Source organism: Primulina tabacum, chromosome 9 (genome assembly GCF_025594145.1).
Source record: "Primulina tabacum isolate GXHZ01 chromosome 9, ASM2559414v2, whole genome shotgun sequence".
NCBI lineage: Eukaryota > Viridiplantae > Streptophyta > Magnoliopsida > Lamiales > Gesneriaceae > Primulina > Primulina tabacum.
The window spans coordinates 30,039,046-30,064,531 of record NC_134558.1 but is presented as its reverse complement, the minus strand read 5'-3'; the positions used below and the strand labels follow the sequence as shown (position 1 = coordinate 30,064,531).

At 36.2% G+C, this 25,486-nt stretch overlaps 1 protein-coding gene across 1 annotated transcript; it reads left to right on the top strand.

Moving 5' to 3' along the window:
• Positions 1-20,133: 20,133 nt before the first annotated feature.
• On the top strand, positions 20,134-21,881 carry LOC142555149 (zinc transporter 2). The gene is made up of 2 exons (XM_075665857.1): positions 20,134-20,836; positions 21,206-21,881. The coding sequence occupies exons 1-2, from the start codon at positions 20,206-20,208 to the stop codon at positions 21,595-21,597; spliced, it is 1,023 nt and encodes a 340-aa protein (XP_075521972.1). The 5' UTR covers positions 20,134-20,205; the 3' UTR covers positions 21,598-21,881.
• The last annotated feature ends 3,605 nt before the right edge of the window (positions 21,882-25,486 follow it).

The window sequence follows — 25,486 nt, the reverse complement described above, 5'->3', positions numbered from 1 at the left end:
AATAAATTTTTCTTCTTCGAAACTCTGCTCCTCTGCTAGGCGACGCCTTAGCAGGAAAATTTTAATATCTCCCAAACTCTGCTCCTCTGCTAGGCGATGCCTTAGCGGGAAAATAAAATTTTTCTCCTTCCAAACTCTGCTCCTCTGCTAGGCGACGCCTTCGCAGGAAAATTTTAATATCTCCCAAACTCTGCTCCTCTGCTAGGTGATGTCTTAGAAGGAAAATAAAATTTTTCTCCTCCCAAACTCTGCTCCTCTGCTAGGCGAATTTAACTTTTCTCCTCCCCCACTCTACTCCTCTGCTAGGCGATGCCTTAGCAGGAAAAATTTAACTATATCATCCTCATAATACAAGAACATCCGCGAACTTAATATAAGAACTCGGCTTTATTAAATTTCAACTGATAACGTAAGACAAATTCAGGAACGAAATACATCACAAATAAAGTAAAGATTAATATTCTCTAAGGTGGTAAGCGTTCCCTGGCCTCTTTAGAGCCATACCCAGTGCATTCTCCAACTTTCCTCTCTGCTCCTCTTGTACCTCCACAGGACAAAGTTACCCACTTACAAGCTTCTCCGAATTACTGTACAACTGTAAGACTGAGCTCAAGCTTCCATGTGAATGCTCGTGACCTCTCTTTTCTTCTTCCATCACGATTCTTTCCTAACAATGACGTGCGACTTCTTGGTCCCCGCACAAGATTCCAACTCCTTTTCCCACAGAAAACTTAAGCTTCTGATGATAACTGAAAGCTACGGCTCTAAAATCCTTCAGAGATGGCCGTCCTAGAATTCCATTATAAATTGACAAGTAATCCACCACGGTGAATGCTACCATTTTGGTTACCTGCCGAGGATAAGTCCCCAAGGATAGGGGAAGAACAATCTGACCCAAAGGCAGGATGGCGTGTTCTGCAAACCCATACAGCGGGGTGGAGATCAGCTCAAACTCAAATCCTTCCACCTTCATTTGATCCAACGTGCTCTTGAACAAGACGTTCACGGAGCTTTCATTACCAATAAATATCCTCGCCACATCATAATTGGCAATGGTGGCCGTCACCACCAAGGCATCGTTATGTGGAGTCACAACGCCTCGGAGGTCTTCCGGCCCAAAGCTGATGACGGGGTCTTGTGGTAAGTCTGCACCCCTAGATATCTCAAAGTTCTCCAACCTTCTCCCATGTGCCTTTCGAGCTCGCCCAGAGTCTCCATCAATAGCACCCCCCGAGATCATATGAATCATTCCTCTCGTCGGGTGGTTATCCTCATTCATTCCCCTCCTTGGTTCGATGGGTTCCTGAGGAACATCTTGACCTCGACCTCCCCCTCTCTGCTCTTGACCATCTGATTTATCCATGGAGGGCCTTGACCACGCCTAGGGGACGGGCGAGACCTCGGTCGACTCCCGGATGCGGATCCTTCACGTCTGTCCCGTGAAGGCAATCTAGCATTGCTCTTAGCCATTCGCGACTTCTCCCACCTCTCCTCGGGCACCCTCACCTCCATCACCTCGTCACGACTCCTATCCAGAGAAACATGTGATGAGAATTGTCTTCTGTCTCTAGCTTTATTCTCCTCTCTTTCCCCTGCGCCCCTCTTCCTTCCTCCTCTCTCCGCTCCCTCAACTCTTTCTCCCCTGGGCCGCTGCTCCATCCTCTTGTGCGGCTGGGCATCCTCTAGATTTACATATTTTTCTGCCCGAGCTAACAAATCATCATAGCTCGACGGAGGTTTATTGACCAGCGATTTGAAAAATTCTCCTCCCCTCAGTCCTTGGGTAAAGACACTTATCATGATGTCAGGGGTAGCCGCTGGTATTTCAAGCGCTGCACTATTGAAGCGCTGGACAAACTCTCGAAAAGTTTCATTCTCTTGTTTTTTCATCACGAATAGGCTCAAATAATTTTTCTGGTGCCTCTTGCTGCTAGCAAATCGGTGCAAGAAGGTAGCTGAAAAGTCCTCAAAAGAACGTATAGAGTTGGGCTGCAAGGTGTTAAACCTTTGCTGGGCTGACCTCACTAATGTGCCCAGAAACACCCTGCACCTTACTCCATCCGAATATTGGTGCAACAGAGCCGCATTCTCAAATCTCCCCAAGTGTTCTTCAGAGTCAGTATGTCCGTCATATTCTCCCACGTTTGACTGTCGGAAATTTGGAGGAAGTCCTTCTTCCAAGATGGCCAATGAAAAAGGACTTCCTCTCTTGCGTACCGGCGCTCGGCTTCCTACCTGCTGCCTCAACATCCATATCTCCTTCCATGTCTATCCTATCTCACTAACTTCCCCACTTTGGAGGGGATGCGCCTCTTCAACCCGGCTTTGGTGGCCCTCCACATTCTTCTCTTGCTCCTGGTGAGCGGCCTGCTCTTCTGCAAACATAGACTCTCGATTCCTCTTCATTGCCTCATCCACTGTCCGGGTGATAAATTGGCCCAACTGTTCCAGGGTCAAGTTCCCCACATTCTCATTGGGATGGGTTTGCTCGACCCTTGTCTCCTGAAGGGGCTGCTAAGCTCTTGTCTCTTGACGAGGTTGTTCCTGTCTCGTCTCAAGATGCGGTTGTTCGGGTCCCTTCTGAGGACGCGATGATGCTGAGGTAGCTCTTCTACTCCCTTTCTTGCCTACCATCTCTACGTCTCAACTCAAAGTTCCCACAGACGGCGCCAAGTGATACTCACGGGAAATTTAGGGTCCGATTCCAGCAAGTGTCACTAGTCCAGACGCAGGTTTTGAAATTACCCTGTGCCTGAAATCACAAATAAGATCGTTAGGAGGGGGCCAGGAGGGTGTCCTGGCGTAGCCCCTCCGATGCTCAAGTCATAGACTGAGGATATATGAGGAGATAAGCTAAAGGTGCTGCTGAAAAGGACATAGTGAATAATTGAATTAACACTCAAACCTGGTATTTATAAGAGAATATCGGGCCCTTGATGGGCCTGTCTTCCATTTGAGCTAGGGATGGGCCAGGGTTAATGGGTCCATCCATGGGGTATCAATAACATATAAAATAATATGGAAAAATACATTTATTTGATAAAAATATTTCACTTGAGACTGTAGCTTAAATTTTTTTGGAAAAAAATAAGTTTATTTTTCTTTTAATGTGCGCCGAGTAAATTACATAGCTAAGGTAACATACAAATCATGCTAGACAGATAAGCCACATTGGGCAAACCATCTGCAACAAATAGAGTAGTCAATTTGGGTTGGTCCGGCTACTAAAAAAGGACGGGTTGGGTTGTGATTTTGATGGCCTGTCTAGAAGGAGTCAAGGCATGGGCGAGTTGGGATGCCCATTTTTTTAAATATTATATTATTTCTAATAGTTCCTGTATGGTGCACAAATTTTAAAAAATTTATATCATTATAATTATTTAAATATGGTTGATAAGTTTTGAAATATTTATATTATTTATAGTAACTTACATATAATCGATTAATTTTGAAAGATTTATATTATTTATAATTGTTTATGTATTCTTTTTATTTTTTGGTTGGTTGGGTTGAAGGTTAGAAAAAATACCGAATTTTTGGTATACTGATGTTACCGTACCGAAATATTCAGTACGATAACGATATGAAATTTGAAGTTTTCGGTATATACCAAAATACTGAAATAATATATATAAATAAAAATGTATATAATATTTTTAAATAATAAAGTTAAATTTTTAAAAAATATATAAGATATTTTTGGGTATAAAACGATATATATCGATATTGTACCAAAATAAAAAATATAACTTCTGTTTGGACTCATCATGTTGGAATAGTCCAAATAAAAGTTTAGTGAAGCAACTCGACTCATAGTTAAAAATTTAAACTGTTAAGAAGTCTTATCTTTGCCGCCTAACCTTACAGCTAGCTAGAGGATTGAATGCTGAGCCTCGACTTGTTAAAAAGCTGATAGGCTTCAGAAATAACAGGATCTCAGACATTGTTACAAAGATAGCGGATGAAGAAGTCGCACATGTTGCGGTTGAAGTTTATTGGTGTTCATTGATGTCTTCAATCTCCAGACACATGTTGCAGTTGGTGTTTATTGTCTAAATGGATTTGTTTTGTATATATCTTTCTCAGTCTCTTTGACTGTCTTGAGGGATTTGTTTAGTATTGGTGATCACTGGCCTTGTAATTATAAGAGAAAGAATTTTTTTTATATATACTTTCAGTATGACGGTATTTTACCGATACCGTATCGAAACTTCAGCATACCGACTTTTCGATGGTAACAGTATCATCTTTCTCATACCGGTATTTTCGGTACGATATATGGTATCCGAAATTTGATACGGTATACCGTACCGACCACCTCTAGTTTGGTTTGGGGTTTTCCCAACTGAACAAGCTTGTGGTCCACCCACCCCGCCCCGTCCAGTTCAGCCCGACTAGTTTGACAACTCACTCGCAAAAATGTTGGTATGAGGATCAAACTCTTGATTATTGACAAATATTTACCTACTCTACCAATTCGGACACTCACTCATTTGAGGAGTGATTCCTCAAGTTCTCATAATTTAGTTTTCCCGTTGAACCAAGATCTTGGGATCTCCAATCAACAAGGTTGGGTTGCCACTATGAAAACTTTATTTGGTAGGTTTTAAACCCATTTCTCTTGACAAACAGTACATTTGATCTCTATTTAATGCTTTTGTAAACGGATCCGCTAAGTCATCCTTTGATTTAATATAATCAACAGATAAAACTCCATTAGAGATAAACTGTCGCACATTATTATATCTTCGACGAATATGTCGAGACTTGCCATTGTACATACTGTTTTGTGCCCTTGCAATTGACGACTGACTTTCGCAATGTATTAAGATTGCTGGCACTGGACTTATCCAACATCGAATGTCCTTTAGAAAGTTGCGAAGCCATTCAGCTTCTTCTGTAGCTTTATCAAGCGCTATGAACTCCGATTCCATAGTAGATCTAGCATTGCAAGTTTGTTTCGATGACCTCCAAGAGACTGCTCCTCCACCAATGGTAAATACATAGCCGCTGGTGGATTTGGAGTCATTGGTGTCAGAAATCCAATTTGCATCACAGTATCCTTCTAAGCACACTTGTCAACGCCTTCCAGTGTGCATCACTAAGGTTACTCGTAAACCGACTTAACCTGTGGGTTACTTATAAACCGACTTAACATTGTTAACCGCACAAGCGATGTCAGGTCTAGTACATTTAGTGATGTACATAAGGCTTCCAATAATTCTGGAGTATTCCAGTTGGGAACTGGTTCTCCACGATCTTCGCCAAGTGGACATTTACGTCTAAAGGCGTTTTTACTGGGGTAGATTCATAAACGTTAAACTTCTTCAACACTGTTTCTACATAATGAGACTGAGATAAGACTATTACTTCTGGAGTTCTAAATATTTTATTCCCTAGAATTAAATCAGCAATACCCATATCTTTCATATCAAAATGTTTTGTCAACAGTTTTCTTTGTACCCTTAATCAACTCTTGGCTATTCCCCATTATCGGCATGTCATCCACATATAGACATACTAACACATAAGATTCTCGAGTGCCTTTAATATATACACATTTGTCACACTCATTAATCTTAAATCCATTTGACAATACTACCTTGTCAAATTTTTCGTGCCACTGCTTGGGCGCTTGTTTAAGTCCGTATAGTGACTTAATTAAACGACGGATCTTTCTTTCTTGTCCTTTAACAATGAAGCATTCAAGTTGCTCCATATATATTTCTTCTTCAAGTTCACCATTTAAGAATGCCGTTTTGACATCCATTTGATGTATCTCAAGGTTATGCAAAGCTGCAATAGCAGTGAGCACACAAATGGATGTTATTCTTGAAACTGGTGAATACGTGTCGAAGAACTCATGACCTTCTCTTTGTCTATAGCCTTTGGCCACAAGCCTGGCTTTGTATTTTCAATACTTCCATCTACTCTCATTTTCTTTTTCAATATCCATTTGCATCCCAATGGCTTGGTACCTGGTGGAAGATCCACTAGTTCCCAAGTATGGTTTTGCAAAATGGAATCCATTTCAGAGCTGATGGCTTCTTTCCAATAGGGAGCTTCAGGGCTAGCCAGAGTATCTTGTATGTCCTTTGGTTCATTCTCCAACATAAAAGTATGGAAGTCTGGACCAAAGGACTTTGAGATTCTAGCCCTTTTGCTTCTTCTTGACTCTTGCTCCTTTGAAGAGCCGTCCATGGTATAGCATTTTCATTTAGAGTTGGCTAATGTGTAGGTACTTGACCTTCATGCTCTGTCTCAAGTTTTCGTTTGCTAGAACCATTTTCTTTCCTCTCTTTACAAGGAAATATATTTTCAAAAATAATGCATTTCTTGACTCAATTGTCATGCCCGTATTCATTTCTGCATTTTCAGATTTGTGCATTATAAACCTATATGCACTACTATTATGTGCATATCCAATGAATATGCAGTCGACCGTCTTTGGTCCAATTTGCTCTTGTTTAGGCTTTGGTATTTCAACCTTAGCTAGACACCCCCACACTTTAAGGTACTTGTAGGAAGGCTTATGACATTTCCACAATTCGTAAGGTGACTTGTCATTTTTCTTGTGGGGTATCTTGTTCAAGATGTGATTAGCCGATAGTATTGCTTCCCCCCACAATTTTGGGGTAGTCCTGAACTTATTAACATAGCATTCATCATATCTTTCTGAGTTCGATTCTTTTTTTCGGCAATGCAATTCGATTGTTGTGAATAAGGAGCAGTCATTTAATGAATTATACCAACAGATGTACAGAATTCATCAAACGGTGCTCCGTATTCGCCCCCTCTATTGCTTTGAACCCTCTTTATTTGTTTGCCTAGTTGATTCTCAACTTTGGTCTTATAACCTTTGAATGCTTCAAGAGCTTCATCTTTCAACCTCAAAAGATATACATAATAGTACCTTGTATTATCATCAATGAATGTCACGTAGTATCTTTTCCCTCCTCTAGTTTGCACAAACTTTAAATCAGCAAGATCGGTGTGTATTAGTTCTAGAGAAGTTGTAAATCTTTCAATCGAGTGGTAAGGCGCTTTGGTCATTTTTGCTTCAACACATATCTCGCATTTGTGTGTTGGATCGACGTTGTGTTTAGGAAATAATTCCAGTTTCATTAAACGTTGCAAGGTATTATAATTTACGTGTCCTAAACGGACATGCCATAAATGAGAACACTCAAGCAAGTAAATAGAACTTTTGTCTTTTTTACTTTCAACAACATTTTAGCGTATAGCCATTACATTCAACTTGAAAAAGTTCTCATCGAAATATCTTTTTCCAATAAAATGACCATTCTTGGTTAATACAACCTTGTTAGACTCAAATACTAGTCTAAAGCCGTGTTTGACCAACAAAGACCCCGACACGAGGTTCTTTCTTATGTCTGGTACATGAAGTGCATCAACAAGGGTTACTTCCAAACCCGATGTCATCTTCAGTACTACATTTCCGGTGCCCACCACGTCAGATGTAGCGGAGTTCCCCATGTATAGTTTTCTCCCGGTCGATGGAGTGTATGTGGAGAACAATCCCTTATTGGAGCATATGTGTCGAGTTGCTCCAGTATCAACCCACCACTCGTGGGGTTTTCCACCAAATTTGCTTCCAAAATAACTGCAGATAAATCAAGTTCAGAAAAATCAAATGGTACCGACCTTTCTTGAAATACGTTGGCTTGAGGATTTTCTTTCTTTGGCTTCCTACAATCCTTAGCCATGTGATTAGTTTTCCGCAGTTATAACAAGTGCCTTTGAACTTCTTCTTGTTTGGTGGTTGTTGGACTTGTTGTGGTTGCTTCTCAAACTTTCTCTTCTTCCCTTTAAAACTCGATTCAACAATGTTCACCCTTGCTGCCATTTTACTTGCCTTGGCCTCGGTGCTCTTGTTGTCCTCTTATATCCTCAATCTCAAAATGAGATCCTCCAATCCCATCTCCTTTCTTTTGTGCTTCAAATAGTTCTTGAAATCCTTCCACAATGGAGGGAGTTTCTCGATCATGGCAGCAACTTGGAACTCATTCCTTCCGCATGAATCTCGTGCAAGAGAATTTGTAATTCTTGCACTTGACTCATCACGGACTTTGAGTCCACCATCTTGTAGTCCAGAAATCTCCCAACAATAAACTTCTTCAAGCCCGCATCCTCCGCCCTGTATTTCTTATCAAGCATATCCCAAAGTTCCTTGGCGGTCTTGACAATACACATTGTACAATGCATTGTCAAGTCCATTTAGGATGTAGTTCTTTCACAAGAAGTCACTTTGGTTCCATGCATCCAAAGCGGCCCTCATGTTGGTGTCTGTCTCGTTTTCAACAATGGTGGGAGGATCTTCCTTCAAGAACCTTGATAAACTCAAGGTTGTGAGATAGAAGAGCATCTTTTGTTGCCATCTTTTGAAATCTGTACCAGAAAACTTCTCTGGTTTCTCTCCTGGTGCAACAGTTCCATGTGGTGTTGTAGATGATGATGCCATTGAGATTCTTCTTGCAAATGATTAAAAACTAATTTCTTCTTAAGATTTTTGTTTGTGGTATTCAAATATGAGAGGAAAAGTAAGAAGAAAACAAAGAAAATGGCTTGTAGAAGCAAGTGTTGAACACTTTTTCCTTAAGAAGAATTTGCCCCTCACAATGTGCTTAAGGTGTGGCAATCTTCTCCCAAGATATAACTACAACTTTTGAATAATGAGCACTCAAATATTCAAGTTCTATAACAAGGAAATGAATGGAACTCTCTCTTGTTGAAGAATGAAGAAGAACAATATGCAAATGCTTGGAAAATTATTTGTATGTCTTTTGATTTTCAATAAATCAATCATTTAATGTTTTTCATGTGAAAAGACATGATCTTTCATTCATTTAAAAAATATTTGAATTATTTCGTTATCTCTAATTATAATTGATGATAAAAAATAATATTTGATCTTACAATTAATATCAAAGTTAAAAGATTAACAAATTGATTATTGTTAAATGTAAGCTATTGTACCATTTGGGAGTGATTATTAGAAGCAATAATTGACTTTGTTGGAAGAATAATCCAAACACGACACTTTAGCTAATATAAAATTTAAAATATTTGAGTTACATAATTATCTTCGGCTATAATTTTTTATGGCGTGGAAAATATTTGTTGGATCATTAATCCAACGTTGAGCTTATATTTAAATAATTATATATTATAGACTGTCAAATAAGATAACTCATTAAAAATGATTTAAATAAGGCTTCCAGTTATTTACACTTTAATGTATCTTATAAGGTATATACATTTAATACATAAAAACTGATTGACTTAGTTTATTTGATTGATTAACTTATAAGGTATATCTTATAAGGTCACACGAAAAAAATATTATATATTATATCATATTAATAGTTAGAGAGCGTAAGATAATTTAAAAGATTCTCAAGAAAAATGTGTTGATCCGAAAGATCAAACCATAAGTATTTATAGGATCAACACTTATTGTGGATTTAGGTACATGTTCATTTATTAATCTAATTTCTATAATTTAACATAAGATCCTAAATTTCAATTATGATTTTCATCTATAATTTGATTCCAACATACATTCGATCCTATAATAAATAATATAAGAACCCCTCCTTTTAGTTTCCAAGTCTTTCATATTTAAATTTATGGTTGTAAAGATTATATGATCTATGTGATTAAAACACATGTTCTAAGGATATCCATTTAATGCATAGAGATAGGCCGTGTATATTTTATGAAGAGTAGGTCTGTTGTCAGACGGTCTCACGAATTTTTATCTGTGAGACGTGTCAATCGTAACGATATTCACAATAAAAATTAATACTCTTAGCATAAAAAGTAATATTTTTTCATGGATGACCCAAATAAGAGATCTGTCTCACAAAATACGATCGATGAGACCGTCTCATACAAATTTTTATCTTTTATGAAAACAGAAATACAGAAAGAAGAAAGCATATCAATTTATTTATGTTTACCTTTCTACGGGGATTGCGTCGTTTTCTATTAATAGTAACACTCTGGATAGTGTTCTATTTGGATAATGCGTATATTCTCTAACGAACAAAAAGTAGGCCAATCAATGTTCTTCCATTGCTTTTGTATCTTTATAATTATAATATATATACAGACACTAACACATACGTATACACATCTAATTGAATCATTTAAAGTTGCCTTTGGATTGATCTTTTTAGTCGATATATATATATAATATGGTATCAGAGCGAAAACTCACCGTGATGTGTTTGACTATCTTTATTAATCACCTGATAATATTTTGTAAACTTCACGCTCCACTTGTTCATCCATGTGCACGATGAGATGTGTTAGATGTTCCACATCAACTGTATTAAGTATTTAAAAGTTGTATATATGAATTTAGACAATTTTTTTCCTTAAATTAGTTTTTGACGTTGAATTAGTTCCAAGTTTCAATCTTAACAAACGTATATAATTCATCTAAACCTGCCAATAGCTCCCTAACACCCACGCGCACGAACACACACACATAAAATTACATTGAACTATGTTGAAAATTTCCCCATGGAGAATTGTGACAGGGAGGCTATTGGCCGGATTGGATGAAAACTATTGGCATTAAATATTCTTTTAAGAGAAAAATAGGCTATGGAATCATCCAAGGGTCCAACTTCCTAGTGGAGTTAGGCTCGTCCACTTGCTTTAGATCATTCAACGAGTTTAAAGACAAAATAGACCTTCCTCGTATAGTCAGTCGTACGGAGATGCTAGGTGGATAATAGGACAACTATTATTTGTAATTTGACCGATATTAATTTATTTATTTTTTGTTTATTTATACATCTATATAAAATTTGAAAATACAACAATTCTACCTCGCAATAAAATACAAGTAGTTACGAAGAAAAACAAAAATTACGTTTTCATTATAATTTTAAAAAACAATAATTTACTGAAATGCATTTGTAATTTTTATATGGCAAAAACTTGTGTGAGACGGTCTTACGGGTCGTATTTTGTTAGACGGATATCTTATTTGGGTAATCTATGAAAAATATTACTTTTTATGCTAAGAGTATTATTTTTTATTGTGAATATCGGTAGGGTTGATCCGTCTCACAAATAAAGATTCGTGAGACCGTCTCACAAGATACCTACTCTTTTTATATTACCTAATATACCCTTATTGCGACAGTTATTATAACTAACGATAACCCACAAAACATTTACATACTAAAATAAACCAACTAATCCCATTAGAAATTCATTCTAACCAATTATAAATTTTTTAATTAAAAAAATCACTGAAAATTTCAATATTAGTTCTCACCATTTATACGTTACAACTAATAATTATAAAAAACAGCCTTCAATGGGGTGTCTGAATTATTGGAGTAAGTGAATGTTTGACCAATGATTATGAATTCAATTATCCATGCCAACATTTTTTCGAGCGAGCTTTTCATACATAAATTAAAAAAATCTAAGTTTTTAAATATTTTTGTCATGTAATATTGATTTGATTTTACAGCTTTGAGAAAAGCAAATTTGTTTAGCCCAAAATAAAATTACTTGGCTGAAATCATGTTACTCTAGCCCAAATAATGTGTACCAGTGAGATAACTAGATGTAATACTAATAATAAAAAGGGGTTTTAATGTCTTACAAAAATGGTCAAATTAGAATTACAAAAATGACAAAAACCTGTGTGAGACGATATCATAGGTCGTATTTTGTGAGACGATCTCTTATTTGGGTCATCCACGAAAAAGTATTACTTTTTATGCTAAGAGTATTACTTTTTATTGTGAATATCGGTAAGGTTAACCCATCTCACAGATAAAAATTCCTGAGACCGTCTCACAAGAGACCTACTCTACAAAAATATAAAAAAAAATATCAAGTTGAAAAAATCCATTAATCCATCATTTTTTTTTAAAAAACACGTTAAATATTCTCTTAAATTATTAAAGTACGTTACATCATATAATATTTTATATTTCATTTCTTGACATTTTGCATTTCAAAATCATAGGTTGTATTTTTCCGAGTCAGTGAATCTAATAAAGCACTTTTTCTATTTTATATTCATTTTAAAAAATAAGTTTTAATTTCAAATATCGTATTTTACTTGAAGCAAAATAAAGATTAGTTTAAAAAAAATTATTTGTAGCTATATAGTATATATACTGAAATTTAAGGATACAAATTCTATACAAAAAAAAAAGTAGTGATGCTTAATTTAATGGATAAATCCATAACCAATTATGGAAACTAAATCAGATTACATTAATTGAAAACGAATTCGGAACCGATACAATTAGGTCTATTTGATCTGATTATTATTTTAATTTCTTTAAATTCCCCACTTAAATACCATTATGTACCTACTACCTACTTAATTAATCATCGCATTTCTCCAAATTTATTCTCATATTTTTATTACTTGATAGTAAATACTTTTGGTGAATTTTTTTTGAGTAAGTCTCTTGTGAGACGGTCTCACGAATTTTTATCTGTGAGGTAGGTCAACTCTACCAATATTCACAATAAAAAGTAATACTCTTAGCATAAAAATAATAATTTTTCATGGATGACCCAAATAAGAGATCCGTCTCACAAAATACGATCCGTGAGACAGTGTCACACAAGTTTTTGCTTTTTTATAGTAATAAATATGTCGTTTCACACATTTAACTCTAATACATATTTAATTCATTATTGTAAAAAAAAATCATCTTACTAAATCTCATATTTAATTTTTGTAGAATAACGTAATAAAATCACAATTTTCAAAACAAAATATGCACGTGTGTGTATATATATATTACTATATATAATACAAAAGTACCATAATTAAGTAAAGAGACCCGCCCAAAATTCAGTGAATCAAGAGCTATAATTAAGTAAAGAGACCAGCCCTACTTGAACCAGTTGGGTGATTAGCTAGACTTGGACATCCGGGTCAAACCAGCACGATCAAACAACACAGTAAAATCAGCTTTGTTTCATAAAATTGTCAGCAACGTGAACATGAGTGCGGAAAATGTACATAACCTTTCTAAACGACTATATTCTTGTTTCGAACGTTCATATCATTCTTTGAGGTCATAAATATAACACTTTCAAGATATAATATGGTTTTTGATGTCGATTCAAAAGATGAGAAGCTTAATTGAAGAAATCCAACTGAAAAAAGAACAAGCCTCAACAAGAGAGTACGATGAACATAATGAGAGTTGAGCTTTAAAATCCTACACACCGAAGAAAGTTTCCAGAACACCTTTTAATGTTCAAGTACAAGCGCACCAAATTGATTGAAATAACAATAAAAATCAGATTTATAATAAGCAAACGATTATAAATTCATAATTTGATCGTTAGTTCTAATCTTATATGCTAATATGCGATAAAAACAAAGGATTACAATAAAAAAAGACGCTGAAATCCAAGAAATAAACTCCTAACATTATTTTCATACTTAAGATAACCCTATAGGAATTTGAAAAACATAAAATATAATAAAGATGATGACAAACAGCTAGAAACTAGACTATAAATATGAAAAATTCTTGAACTAGAATAATGAAAATATTTGGATTGTTGAGTTGTGTCATTCTTCGGTCCGTTTATTGTAAATTGGAGCGAATAGTTGCTCAACTCCCCACTTCTCCCACTTTTTAACCGTGCACGACTGGCCTTTCATTTTCTTTTGACCATCATTTTACTGGGTCTATGTAGGGATGGCAATTTCCTCCGAACCCGTTGGAGGATTCGATACCCGACCCGAATAGAAGAGGGTATGGAGGGATTTTTAGACCCAATTAAATAATTGGGTAATCGGGTATGAGGATTTTCGGGTTTGGGTATGGAGGCGGGTTTGATATAATCCGACCCACACCCGACTCGAATACCCGTTTAAATAAATAAATAATATATATATGTATGTATATGTGTATATGTATATATATATATATAAATTATATTTATTAAATATTCATCTTCTCAAATCCAAGTAATTTTGTTCAACTAATATAAACTATTTTTAATATTTTGTTATTTTTTCTATAAAGTTTATTTTGCAAATTTTTATCATTAATAATTTTTCTTATTGTTCATTTAAATAATTTTTTAAATATTCATAACTTCAATGAAACAATTTAAATTTGAAAAAATTCAATTGTATATGATAATAGGGTATTTGTGTAGGGTATGGGTATCCGATAATCCGATGGGTATGGGGATGGGGATGAAATTAATACCCGATGGGTATGGGGATGGATATGGGGATGAATTTAATAAATAGGTATGAGGATGAATGTATGAAATCCGACCCATACCCTACCCATTGCCATTCCTAGCTCTATGCAGTGTGTACACACTGTTTGGGTCAAAATAAATTTAGCTTATTTAATCATTATCGTCAAAATTTCATGTGCTTGTCATGTCAGACCTGAATTTTTTTTTAGTGCATACAAATGCCCTCACAGTTATTGGATCATTGGGCAAAAATTCCCACACACATATATATTCTCTTATAACCCATTCTAATTTTTCTCTGAAGCCCAAGAAGATCAACTTTTGTGAACTTTGGCAAAAAAAGACAAAAGTGAACTTTGATAGAAAAGATAAGGAGTCAAACTACGATTTTTGGTCTCATTCGAAATCCAAATTCAAAAAATAGAACATTTTCTTTCCTAATCTTCTCCAAATATTTTGACAGAAATATTGATTTCCTTAAAATTTAAAAATTCTCATATTTAAATCCCCAACTACCTTTGTTGAAGCTTTGATTTCAAAATCTAATATCAGCAACCATCACTGTGGGGATCCGGACGCTAATTCATTTTCTTAATCATTATTAAGATTCAATATAACAATTAAGTAGTGTGGGACATAAATTTTTTTTCCTAAAATGCAAGTGCGGAAACGTAATGTATTTAATCTGATATACATGTCAACATAAAAGTACAAGTCTTGTACAACATCTCTTTATCTCAATCTAGTGTTCAACAACTATACATCAAGTGCTGAATCATATTCTACCTCTGAGCTCGGATCTCCACGCTAACCGTAATCTCTCATCCTCTTCCTGATCCTGATCCTGTCCCACCTGTTGTCATGCACACATACAGACACAACAACAGCCGGATAATTCCGGTGAAAAATACATTCCCAGTATAAATCTTGTATACATGCAATCATATAACAGATATAAAAGAATGAAACCAATATCAATAACATATATCAAATCTGAAAGACATGAATCGATATAAAACTGTAAATCAACTCTGATTCACAATATCTGACTCATAAACTCTGACTCGACTCTTTCCTAATCTAGGGATCCCGATCGAAATAAGAACGCAATAATCTCCCACCTACTCTCCCGATCGTTGTGGCGGTACGTTCTTATTTACGGACTTTGGTCCTCTCTATATCGAATCTCGGCGATAGAAGTCGCTCTTCTTCTAAGCCACATCAATATGACCAAACGTTCGGTGTCTTGGCAACTCAGCCGAAGACTTGGCAACTCAGCCAATAACAAGGCACATCAGCCCATGACTAGGTACATCCACCCATGACTCCTCACATAGCATATGCTTACCTATAACTCAATATAATAAGCATATCAATCTCAAACATTGCAACATATCGAGGCAATGACAATTCAGTATGTGATTTTGGGAGACTCAAGTTAAATCAAACTCGAGTTGTGCAATCCCGAATCAACATTGATTTATACATTTCTCTTCTCGGTCTGACGAAGTCGAAGTCTCGAATTAAAATCTATCCATACTCAATCTGGTAATAACAATATCGAGGAGTATAATACCAATACACCAGTCAAATCAATACTGAATATAATCAGAACTCAATCAAATTCTGTTTCAACGGCATAACTGCATAATCTCAGTATACCCAGCGATACAATATCAGTCAGATATCAATCCCAACATCTCATAATTGATAACAACACAATCTGATATCAAATCTCAATCCAATCAATTCTGATATCAATCTCAGTTAAATTCATTCTAAAAATCATAATAATTTCATACGGTATCCGTTCTTTGATCTGGTTTCGATTATACGCTGTCTACTATGTCAAGAACACCATATATGAATCATATCCGATTCCTTCCATATCATATTTTCAAATCATATGAAAACGTAGTAAAACTTACGTCTTGTCGAAGACTGTAACGAAAGGATCACAGTACTAAAGTCAGATTGAAATTCTAACGGCTGGATCTTGCAAAATCAGAATTCTATGAGGCGTAAAGGCGTAAGGATTTCTCGTAGTTTCTCTGGAACTCTTCTCGTTTCTCTTTTTTCTGATCGAATTGAAGGAAACTGATAGATATATTTGATATATATATATATATATATATATATATATATCAAGTTGCATGGCCATGATATGTGGCTTATTCTTCAAGCATTTCAGTCGGCGCTCGGGCGGTGATAAATTACCGCTCGAGCGCGGAACGTTCTGTCCGAGTATTTTTCTTATTGCACACTGGCGCTCGGGCGGTCACAAACTACTGCTCGGGCGCCGAACCTTCTGTCCAAGTGTTCAGCTTGTTCAACATTGGCGCTCAGGCGGTCAAAAACTACCGCTCAGGCGCCAGACTTTTTGTCCAAATTTAATCTTGTGATGCATTGGCGTTCGGGCGGTCTTTTCCTACCGCTCGGGCGCCAGTACAGTTCTGTCCAATTCTTGGCTTGTTATGCACTAACGCCCGGCTTCTCCTTTCACATCTTACCTTAGCCCCTATAATCTCAATTCGGTCAATTAATTAATGTCTGATTACAATACTAAAATCTCGGGCATTACGATCACTCTCTCTTTCAATCTCACATTCGATGAAAATAACCATCACTCACAGTCGTCATTGGTGCACCGTCCACTGTCGCATATTTTGTTGTGTTTTTTCATTCGTCCTGAATCATCTAGCTCGACATTTAACTCCCTTGTGCAGAACACCTTATTCACATCTACTCTACTCCTGCACAATCTACAATCTACTCATTGCGACGATGTTATCCACACAATACATCATCTTTGTTGAAAATGACACCATTGTCAACCCTTTCGCACATGTTTCATGCCTAAAGTTCTCGACTCCTACCACATGACCTCCATTCACTGATCATGCACTATCAAGTTTTCTTAGGAATCATCACCCCATGTCTCTTATGTCCTTTCCGACAACAATGGGTGGTTTCAAATTTCTTTCAGATGTCCAACCCCCACTTCTCTCAACGTTGACCGGCTGCCACATCTACTCTAGTCGTGAGGATTTTCCTTGTAGATGATGCATTCCTGCATCACCCAGCTTTCGTCTCTCCGCTATATTCTCAACGAGTCACTGTCATGCTCTTTCCTTCCAACTGAGTTTGATCTTCCAACAAGTAAAAACTAGCTTCATTAGCGACTCTCGGGCCATTTTTCCCTCTTCATCCCCAACTCTATTTATTTATTTTCCAAATTTTTACTCCGATTTTAGCCAACATCGTGCAATGGCTCGACACTTTAAAAAAAAATAACGGAGCTTCCAAACCTGCTTCCAAACTGTTCGGATCCATCGAACTTTGATCGGACCATCCAATTTCATTATCCGGATAAGATCAATCAGAGCATGACAAGTGGCAATGTGATCGGACCTTCCGACTGCATTTGGGACCTTCCGATCTCTCTTATCCAGAGAAATCCACTAGAACAAATGAGATTTTGACATGTGGATATAAGACAATCTAGACCTTCCGAACTCCTACGAGTGCAGCCTATAAATAGAATGTGAATACATTTGGAAATGGCACCAGTTCATCTTCTCGTTTTTTCCCTCGGTCTCTAGCTGTGTTTTTATGCATTTCTGGAAAACTTTTATAGGCGAGTAAAGTTGTGAGGTTCTTTCGGAGAAAAAGACAATTCAAAGATCAGTCGAGAAGCTAGCGTCCCCACCAGTTTAACGATGGACACATGTATTATAGGATAGTATTTTCGAGCACTTTAGTGAGAAGTTATGGTGATTATAAGACATGCTTTAAAATTATGAATCGAGCAAGGTAGTAAGACCCTGGTTTTGTTGTAACATCTAGGATTAGGAGGTTAGGCATTACAGAGAGTTTTAGAGGTACGTAATATACAGACTGAAATGACCAAAATAGTATAATTCTTATATGTTGCATGATACATGTTTTACTACTTTGATATATTTATGATGAATTGCATATCATGTTGAGTATGAGAGTCACAGTTGCTGATGGGTCGAGAGGGATCTGGTAACAGACGACATTTTAGGCCCGCTTCTTGATATTGAGTGTCAGAATCAGAGACTACACACTCGGACGTCTCTATACTGAGCATGAGATTATGGATTTGATCTTTGAATATCTGAGCATTCTTGCATTTCAATATTTTAAATTTATATTAGGCTATTTTTTAATTAAAAAATTGTTAAAGAAAGCTAATTTTAATCAATTTAAATATGAGCTAAAATAACTAAAATCCCATGAAGAATACTATTTGCATGAAAAATTAACAATTTTTTCATGAGTTAAGTCAGGCTGGAGATCCGTCCTGCGAAAATAACCTTTGAGATTGTCTAACGAGAGTTTTTGTTTATGATTTAATATGATTCTGATTCGAGATTGAGTTAATATCCCAATCCAGTAAAAGTTCAATCCGTTATAATACAAGATTGGCCCGATTCCTCATAATCTAGAATCGAATTAATTCGATTTAAAACCGGTCCGATTTCGTCCGATGACATGCCTATATAAAAATAGAGTAGGTCTCTTGTGAGACGGTCTCATGAATCTTTATCTGTGAGACGTGTCAATCCTACCAATATTCACAATAAAAGTAATACTTTTAGCATAAAAAATAATACTTTTTCATGGATGACCCAAATAAGAGATCCGTCTCACAAAATACGACCCATGAGACCGTCTCACACAAGTTTTTGTCATAAAAATATGACAAGCAAGTGAAGAAACACTATATCATATAACCTCCATGATTATGAACATTCATTCCATCACGTTTTCTTTTATAATTAATTAATTGCATGTTTTACTTTGTCAAATAGTCTTTTGTCAATTACTCTAATGTTAAAAGAGCCGAACATACACTCACTTTTCTATAGTATGAAGAAAAATTACTTTTATTGTATACTCTTAATTATAAGTTATGATTATTAATTTATATATTATTTTTTTTTGTTCTTTTTATCGACATCTTCAATATTCTTAGCCTTTTCACGTCATCTCCTACGTTATCGTGCCTAATTGGAAAGAGGATAAGTCAGTGGAAGTTGCCTGCCTTAGGTGGATATTTCAAAGCTCGTTATATATTATATCAAAACAAGCAATCGCCGGCAGATAATGAAAACATATTAATATTAATTCAATTTTTTAAATTTTATTATATGTGAAATAAGTATTGTTGTCTTTTTATGATTTCGAGTCTCTATATTATTATATATTTGTTTTAGTACGTTATATTTGTTTATTTGTTGGTTTTACAATTTTGATAATTTTTATGATGGAATGCATCATATTTGAAGTCGATATTTTCACTGTCACGTATTAGCATGCTCGTTAATAAATAGCAAAAATTGCGAAAAACTGAATCATACATGATTAAAACCAAATTTTGATAATACAGAATATCAAAATCGCAAAACGATAAATGTATTTTAAAATGTATTGAATCAAAATTGATAATTTATTAAAAGACGATGATAAATTAATCTGATGATAATTGGTAAAGCTCACGAGCTATATGTTATTGATCTGATGATAATTGGTAAAGCTCACGAGCTATATGTTATTGAATAAAATATTGCAATCTTATCAGCCAATATTAACATAAAATATCATTAGCATCACCAAATCCGTTCCATTAATAAACAAGATTTTTAGATTGATCATTTATACATGTGAACTGCCATTACTATTATTTTTTTATTGGCATAGGTCAGTGGTGTAAATTGCAAGGTATATATATATATATATCCGACCTTGTGTTTCTTGTGTAGTACAACGTTGTAAAAGTCAAAATAATTCTTGTACTGCAAAATTACGACATTAAACTATATTAATCCGAAGTAGTACTGACCACATAAAGGGTAATTAATTCTCGTATTTTATGATCAATCATCCAAAAATCATTGTTCTAAATTTGTCAAAGAAACTCTGAAGTTCATCATGGCTTCCATAAAATTTTCGAGGTCAATTTTCTTGATCACATTCTTAGTCATCGTGTTGCTACAGTGTCACAGAATCAAGGGTCACGGTGGTGGTGATGATCATGACGAAGACACCATGGACTCCGCCTCGGACAGCGGCGGTGGAAGTCTGCACTCGAAAGGGTTGATTCTGGTGAAGGTTTGGTGCCTTATCATCCTCTTTGTGAGCACATTCGCCGGCGGTATTTCTCCCTACTTCTACAGATGGAACGAGAGTTTTCTCCTGCTGGGGACTCAGTTTGCCGGCGGGGTTTTCTTGGGCACGTCGTTGATGCATTTCTTGAGTGATTCGACTGAGACATTTGGCGATCTCACGTCGAAGAGTTACCCGTTCTCGTTCATGCTGGCCTCTGCGGGTTATCTGCTGACCATGCTGGGTGACTGTGTGATTGTTTACGCGACAAGTGGTGGAGAAAGGGAGGCTAGGGTGGAGGTGGAGAGCGGCAGAGCCGTGGAGGAAGGCGGCAAAGAGGCGGCACATGCAACGGACCCGGTTTTCTTGAGGACCACTTCTCTGGGGGACTCCATACTTCTTATACTGGCTCTGTGCTTCCACTCTGTTTTTGAGGGTATCGCTGTCGGAGTCGCAGGTGAACTGATTTCTTCTTTTGCACATAGTGCAGCAAGTTTGCAATCAAGGCTTGTTGGAGGAAAATCCAAAATCGAAACAATTCTCTAATTTTCTAGCTCAAATTATCAACTACTTTCGTATATTTATTAGTAAGTTTTCTTTTTGTATAGTATACCGGCGAGAACTAGTGGACTTTTTGCTTTCTGACCATTGTTTGTGGGAATCGTATTGTCCTAAGGGTAGAATTATACACACATATTTTTGTCAACGGAAGGTAATAAATAAATAATATATAAATAAATAAATAAATAAAAGGTCCAAGGAATGTGATCGGATCAAATATTTAACTAATGCAAAAGGCTGACGATCAAAAATGTTGAATTTGTAGATACGAAGGCGGATGCATGGAGAAACCTTTGGACAATTTCACTCCACAAGATATTTGCAGCTATTGCTATGGGGATTGCTCTTCTAAAGATGATTCCGAAGAGACCCTTATTAGCAACAATTGCTTACTCGTTCGCTTTTGCTGTTTCAAGTCCGGTTGGGGTTGGGATAGGGATTGCACTCGATGCCACTACACAAGGACGAGCGGCGGACTGGGTTTACGCTATTTCGATGGGACTTGCTTGTGGAGTTTTCGTGTATGTAGCCATTAATCATCTAATGGCAAAGGGATTCAAGCCGCAGAGAAATTGTTACTTCGATACCCCGTTTTTCAAGTTCTTCGCGGTGCTGCTCGGTGTGGGGGTGATAGCCGTGGTGATGATATGGGATTAGCCTGACTTTATGATGAGGGTTTTCGTGACCTTCCCATTTCTTGATCAAAATATGTATCATTGTCTGCTGACAGAAGTTCGTATTTTAAAAGGATTTTGCACGAGGAAAATAGATGAACAGAATTATAAATGTGTATTTTCAGATCTTCATTTTCTTGAAAATGTGTTTAAATAATTTAAAGTGATTCGATGTGTATGATAAAGATTTTGTGCGTCTGTTCGTTCTCATATGGAACTTGTGCTGCATTAGAATCCAAGTTCAATCGCATCAAATTATTTACTTAACTTGCTCCATCTCAATATCACTATTTTCTCACATAAATCTGGAGTAGGATCAGCTAAGTTAATGATTTAGATCGAAGCGAGCAGACGCGTATTGTGTTGGTACGATTAGTGGATTCGTCTCGTTTCATATTCGACATATGTTTCATTAAATAATAAGTCTGATTCGTTAACTTCCAGGATCTGTTTTGAATTATATTGGGGTCCCAAATGATGTAACTAAGAGGCATTAATTCGGTAGACCGAAGAAACAAGAACAAAAAGATTTACGCGGGTAGACTAATTCGACCTACGTCCCATGGGAGAGCAACTATTCTTATTAACTCTTCAAACAAGTTTCAGAATTTACAACAGAGAAAATCTCTCAGTGCACAATTGCAGGGAATTTAGTCACACTTCTTGCCATTCTCTCCTATATTTCACCCAATTCTCTTACCTTTTTCGCTAATGAAAATTCAGTAAGTAGATGAAAGTCTATCTCTCACACTCAAATGATCTCTCTAATTTTATGTTTCTGGTGTGTCATATGGAGATATAAATATGAAAATAAATAATAAAATTAGACACATAAATTTACGTGGAAAACCTTTAAAAATTATTAGGGTAAAAACAAGGAGCAAAATAAAAAAATTCCACCATAATATTTTATGGTATACAACCGCTCACTGTGTTTCTAAAGAGAACACGCTCTCTTAATACATGAGAAAACTATCTCATCAATATTATAGAAATAGTAGAAGTAGGAAAAAAACTCAAGAATATGATGAGTTGCTTGAGAATAAGATGACCTGAAGTGCAAAATGAAGCACCTATTTATAGGAGCATGGCTCTATTTGAACGAAGGAAAATTTTGCTTCGTTCAAATTTTGCACATGTCTCTTTAATCAATTGGTAGCAAAATTTGACAATCAATATTCCACCAACCTAATAATTAATGAGTTCCTATTTTGTCTTACCAACTTGATCATTCTTGTCTGACATTTCTTACACTTGGAGATTTAATTGAATATCAAATATATGTATATCTTTTCATTCTTGTCATTTACTGTTGCTTACGTTTCTGCTAGACCACTTGAGGATCTACATCACTCAGACTTATCAGTGGTCACTGTCTTGATCAGAACATCAACTATGTTATTTTTTGTATGGATGTTATGCATATCCACACTTCATTCCTCTACTATTTCTCGAACAAAGTGAAATTGGACTCCAATGTGTTGAGTTCTGGAATAAAGGCTAGGTTTCTTGCGATATACAAGACACTTTGACTATCACAAAACAAAGGAACATCATCTTGTTTGTGTCTGACCTCCTCCAATAACATTTTAACCCACATTGTCTTCTTGCAAGCTTGAGTAGCTGTCATGTATCCTGCCTCCGTTGTAGATAACGCAACAATTGTTTGCAGTTTTGAAACCCAACTTACTGCTCCTCTTGTAAGTGTAAACACATAACAAATAGTAGATTTTATCTTATTAGGATTACCTGCATAATCCGAATCGAGATAGCTCATGAGTGTAAAATCCGATCCTCCAAACCTAATGCAGTATTTAGTACCCTTAATATATATAAGGATCATCTTAACCATATTCCAATTCTCTCGTCCAGGATTCGCCATATGCCGACTAACTGCTCCCACTGTTTGCGCTATGTCTAGTCTTGTACTGATCATGACGAACATAAAACTTCTCATGGCTAATATATGGTACTCAAGACATCTCCATCTTCTCTACTTCATTGCTAGAATACATCTTAGAGGATAACTCGAAGTTAACAGGAAGAGGGGTCAAATTGGCTTCTATCTTGCATCTTGAAGCATTGCAAGACTTTCAAATAATTTTTCTGAGAAATCCAAATATATATGTTACTTTTGTCTCGGTGAACTTGCATTATTAGAATCTTGTTTGTTGGTCCCAAGTTCTTCATATCAAATTTCCTAGCCAACTATGCTATTAATTCTTTGACAGGATCTTTTGTTAGGGCCTACTACCAACATGTCGTCCACATACAACAGAAAAATGATATAAGCATCACCAGACCTCTTGAAATATGTACAAGAGTCTGCATTCAGTCTGTTGTATTCAAGACTCATAATATATGAATCAAATCTCTGGTACCAACATCTCGTTGCCTATTTGAGACCGTACAAAGATTTGTTTACCCTACAAACCAAGTTCTCTTTTTCTGTTTTCCCAAAATCTTCTGGCTGGAGCATATAGATTTCTTATTCAAGATATCCACGAAAAAATGTTGTTTTCATTTCTAGCTGTTCTAGTTATAGGTCAAACACCGCACACAATGCCAACACTACACTTACTATTGTAAGCCGAAACACAAGAGAAAATATCTCATTGAAGTCAATGCCTTCTTTTTGAGCATATCTTTTTACCACCAATCTAGTACGATACCGATCCACTTAGTTATTGTCATCACGCTTGATCTTATAGACTCATTTGTTACCAATGGCTTTTCTCCCTTGTGGTATCTGTCTAATGCCTCCAATTCTTCTAGCATTGCTGTCATCCACATGAATACATCTGAGATTTGAGTAGCATCATGGAAACTCAATGGCTTACCATCCAATGTTAAGAGACAATATGCAATATTGCTTTAAGTGACATAATCTGAGAGCCAACCTGGTTGTTTTCTGTCTCGAGTTGACTCCATTATATTGAAAACCTCAGACACAACATATTTTTTTTCCTCATGCTCCGGTACTGCTTCACAAGAAATTTGATTTTCGCATGTCTTATTTTCCACCTGAAACGTAGTAGTTTCTGAATTCAGTGTGCACTTTTCTGCCTTTAATTTATCTTCCTCGAAATTAACATCCCTGCTATTGACAAGCATGTCACAGTAGGATCCCACAAGCGAAACCTTTTTACTCCATCAGCATAACTCAAGAAAATACACTTTCTAGATTTTGAATCAAACTTCGATCTTTCTTGATCATTGTACAAATACACATGAATCCCAAATGCAAGAAAATGAAAATAATCAGTTGACTTCCCGGTCCACATCTCCATCGACGTCTTCAAATTATTCGCCACTCGAGGATAACGATTGATGATATAACAAGCAATTTTGACCGCTTCTGCCCAAAATGACTTGGCTAGACCCGTGGTTCTGAACATACCTCTTTAACTATTCAAAAACGTCATGTTCATCCTCTCCATCACTTGATTTTTTTGAGGTGTGTAAGCCTTCATGAACTGTCTTTTGATGCCCTCGTGTTGACAAAATGCATCAAATTCGTCACTGATATATTCTTATATGTTGTCAGTCTTATAATACTTGATTTTATTTTCAGAATCAAGTTCAACCTGCGCTTTGAAATCTTTGAAGACCATATCTAATTTCTTTTTGATTGGATAGACCCAATATCTCATAGAAAAATCATCAATGAACGAGACAAAATATATTGCTTCTCCTAGGGATACAACCAGTGCTTGCCAACATCCAGATGAATCAGGCCCAATATGCTTTTGCTTTTGGCAGTAGAAGTGCCAAACTTTAATCTATTTTGTTCACTGGTAACATGATGTTCACAAAAGGGTAGTGACACTTTTGTAAGTCCCAACAAAAACTTTCGTTCTGTGAGAATTTTC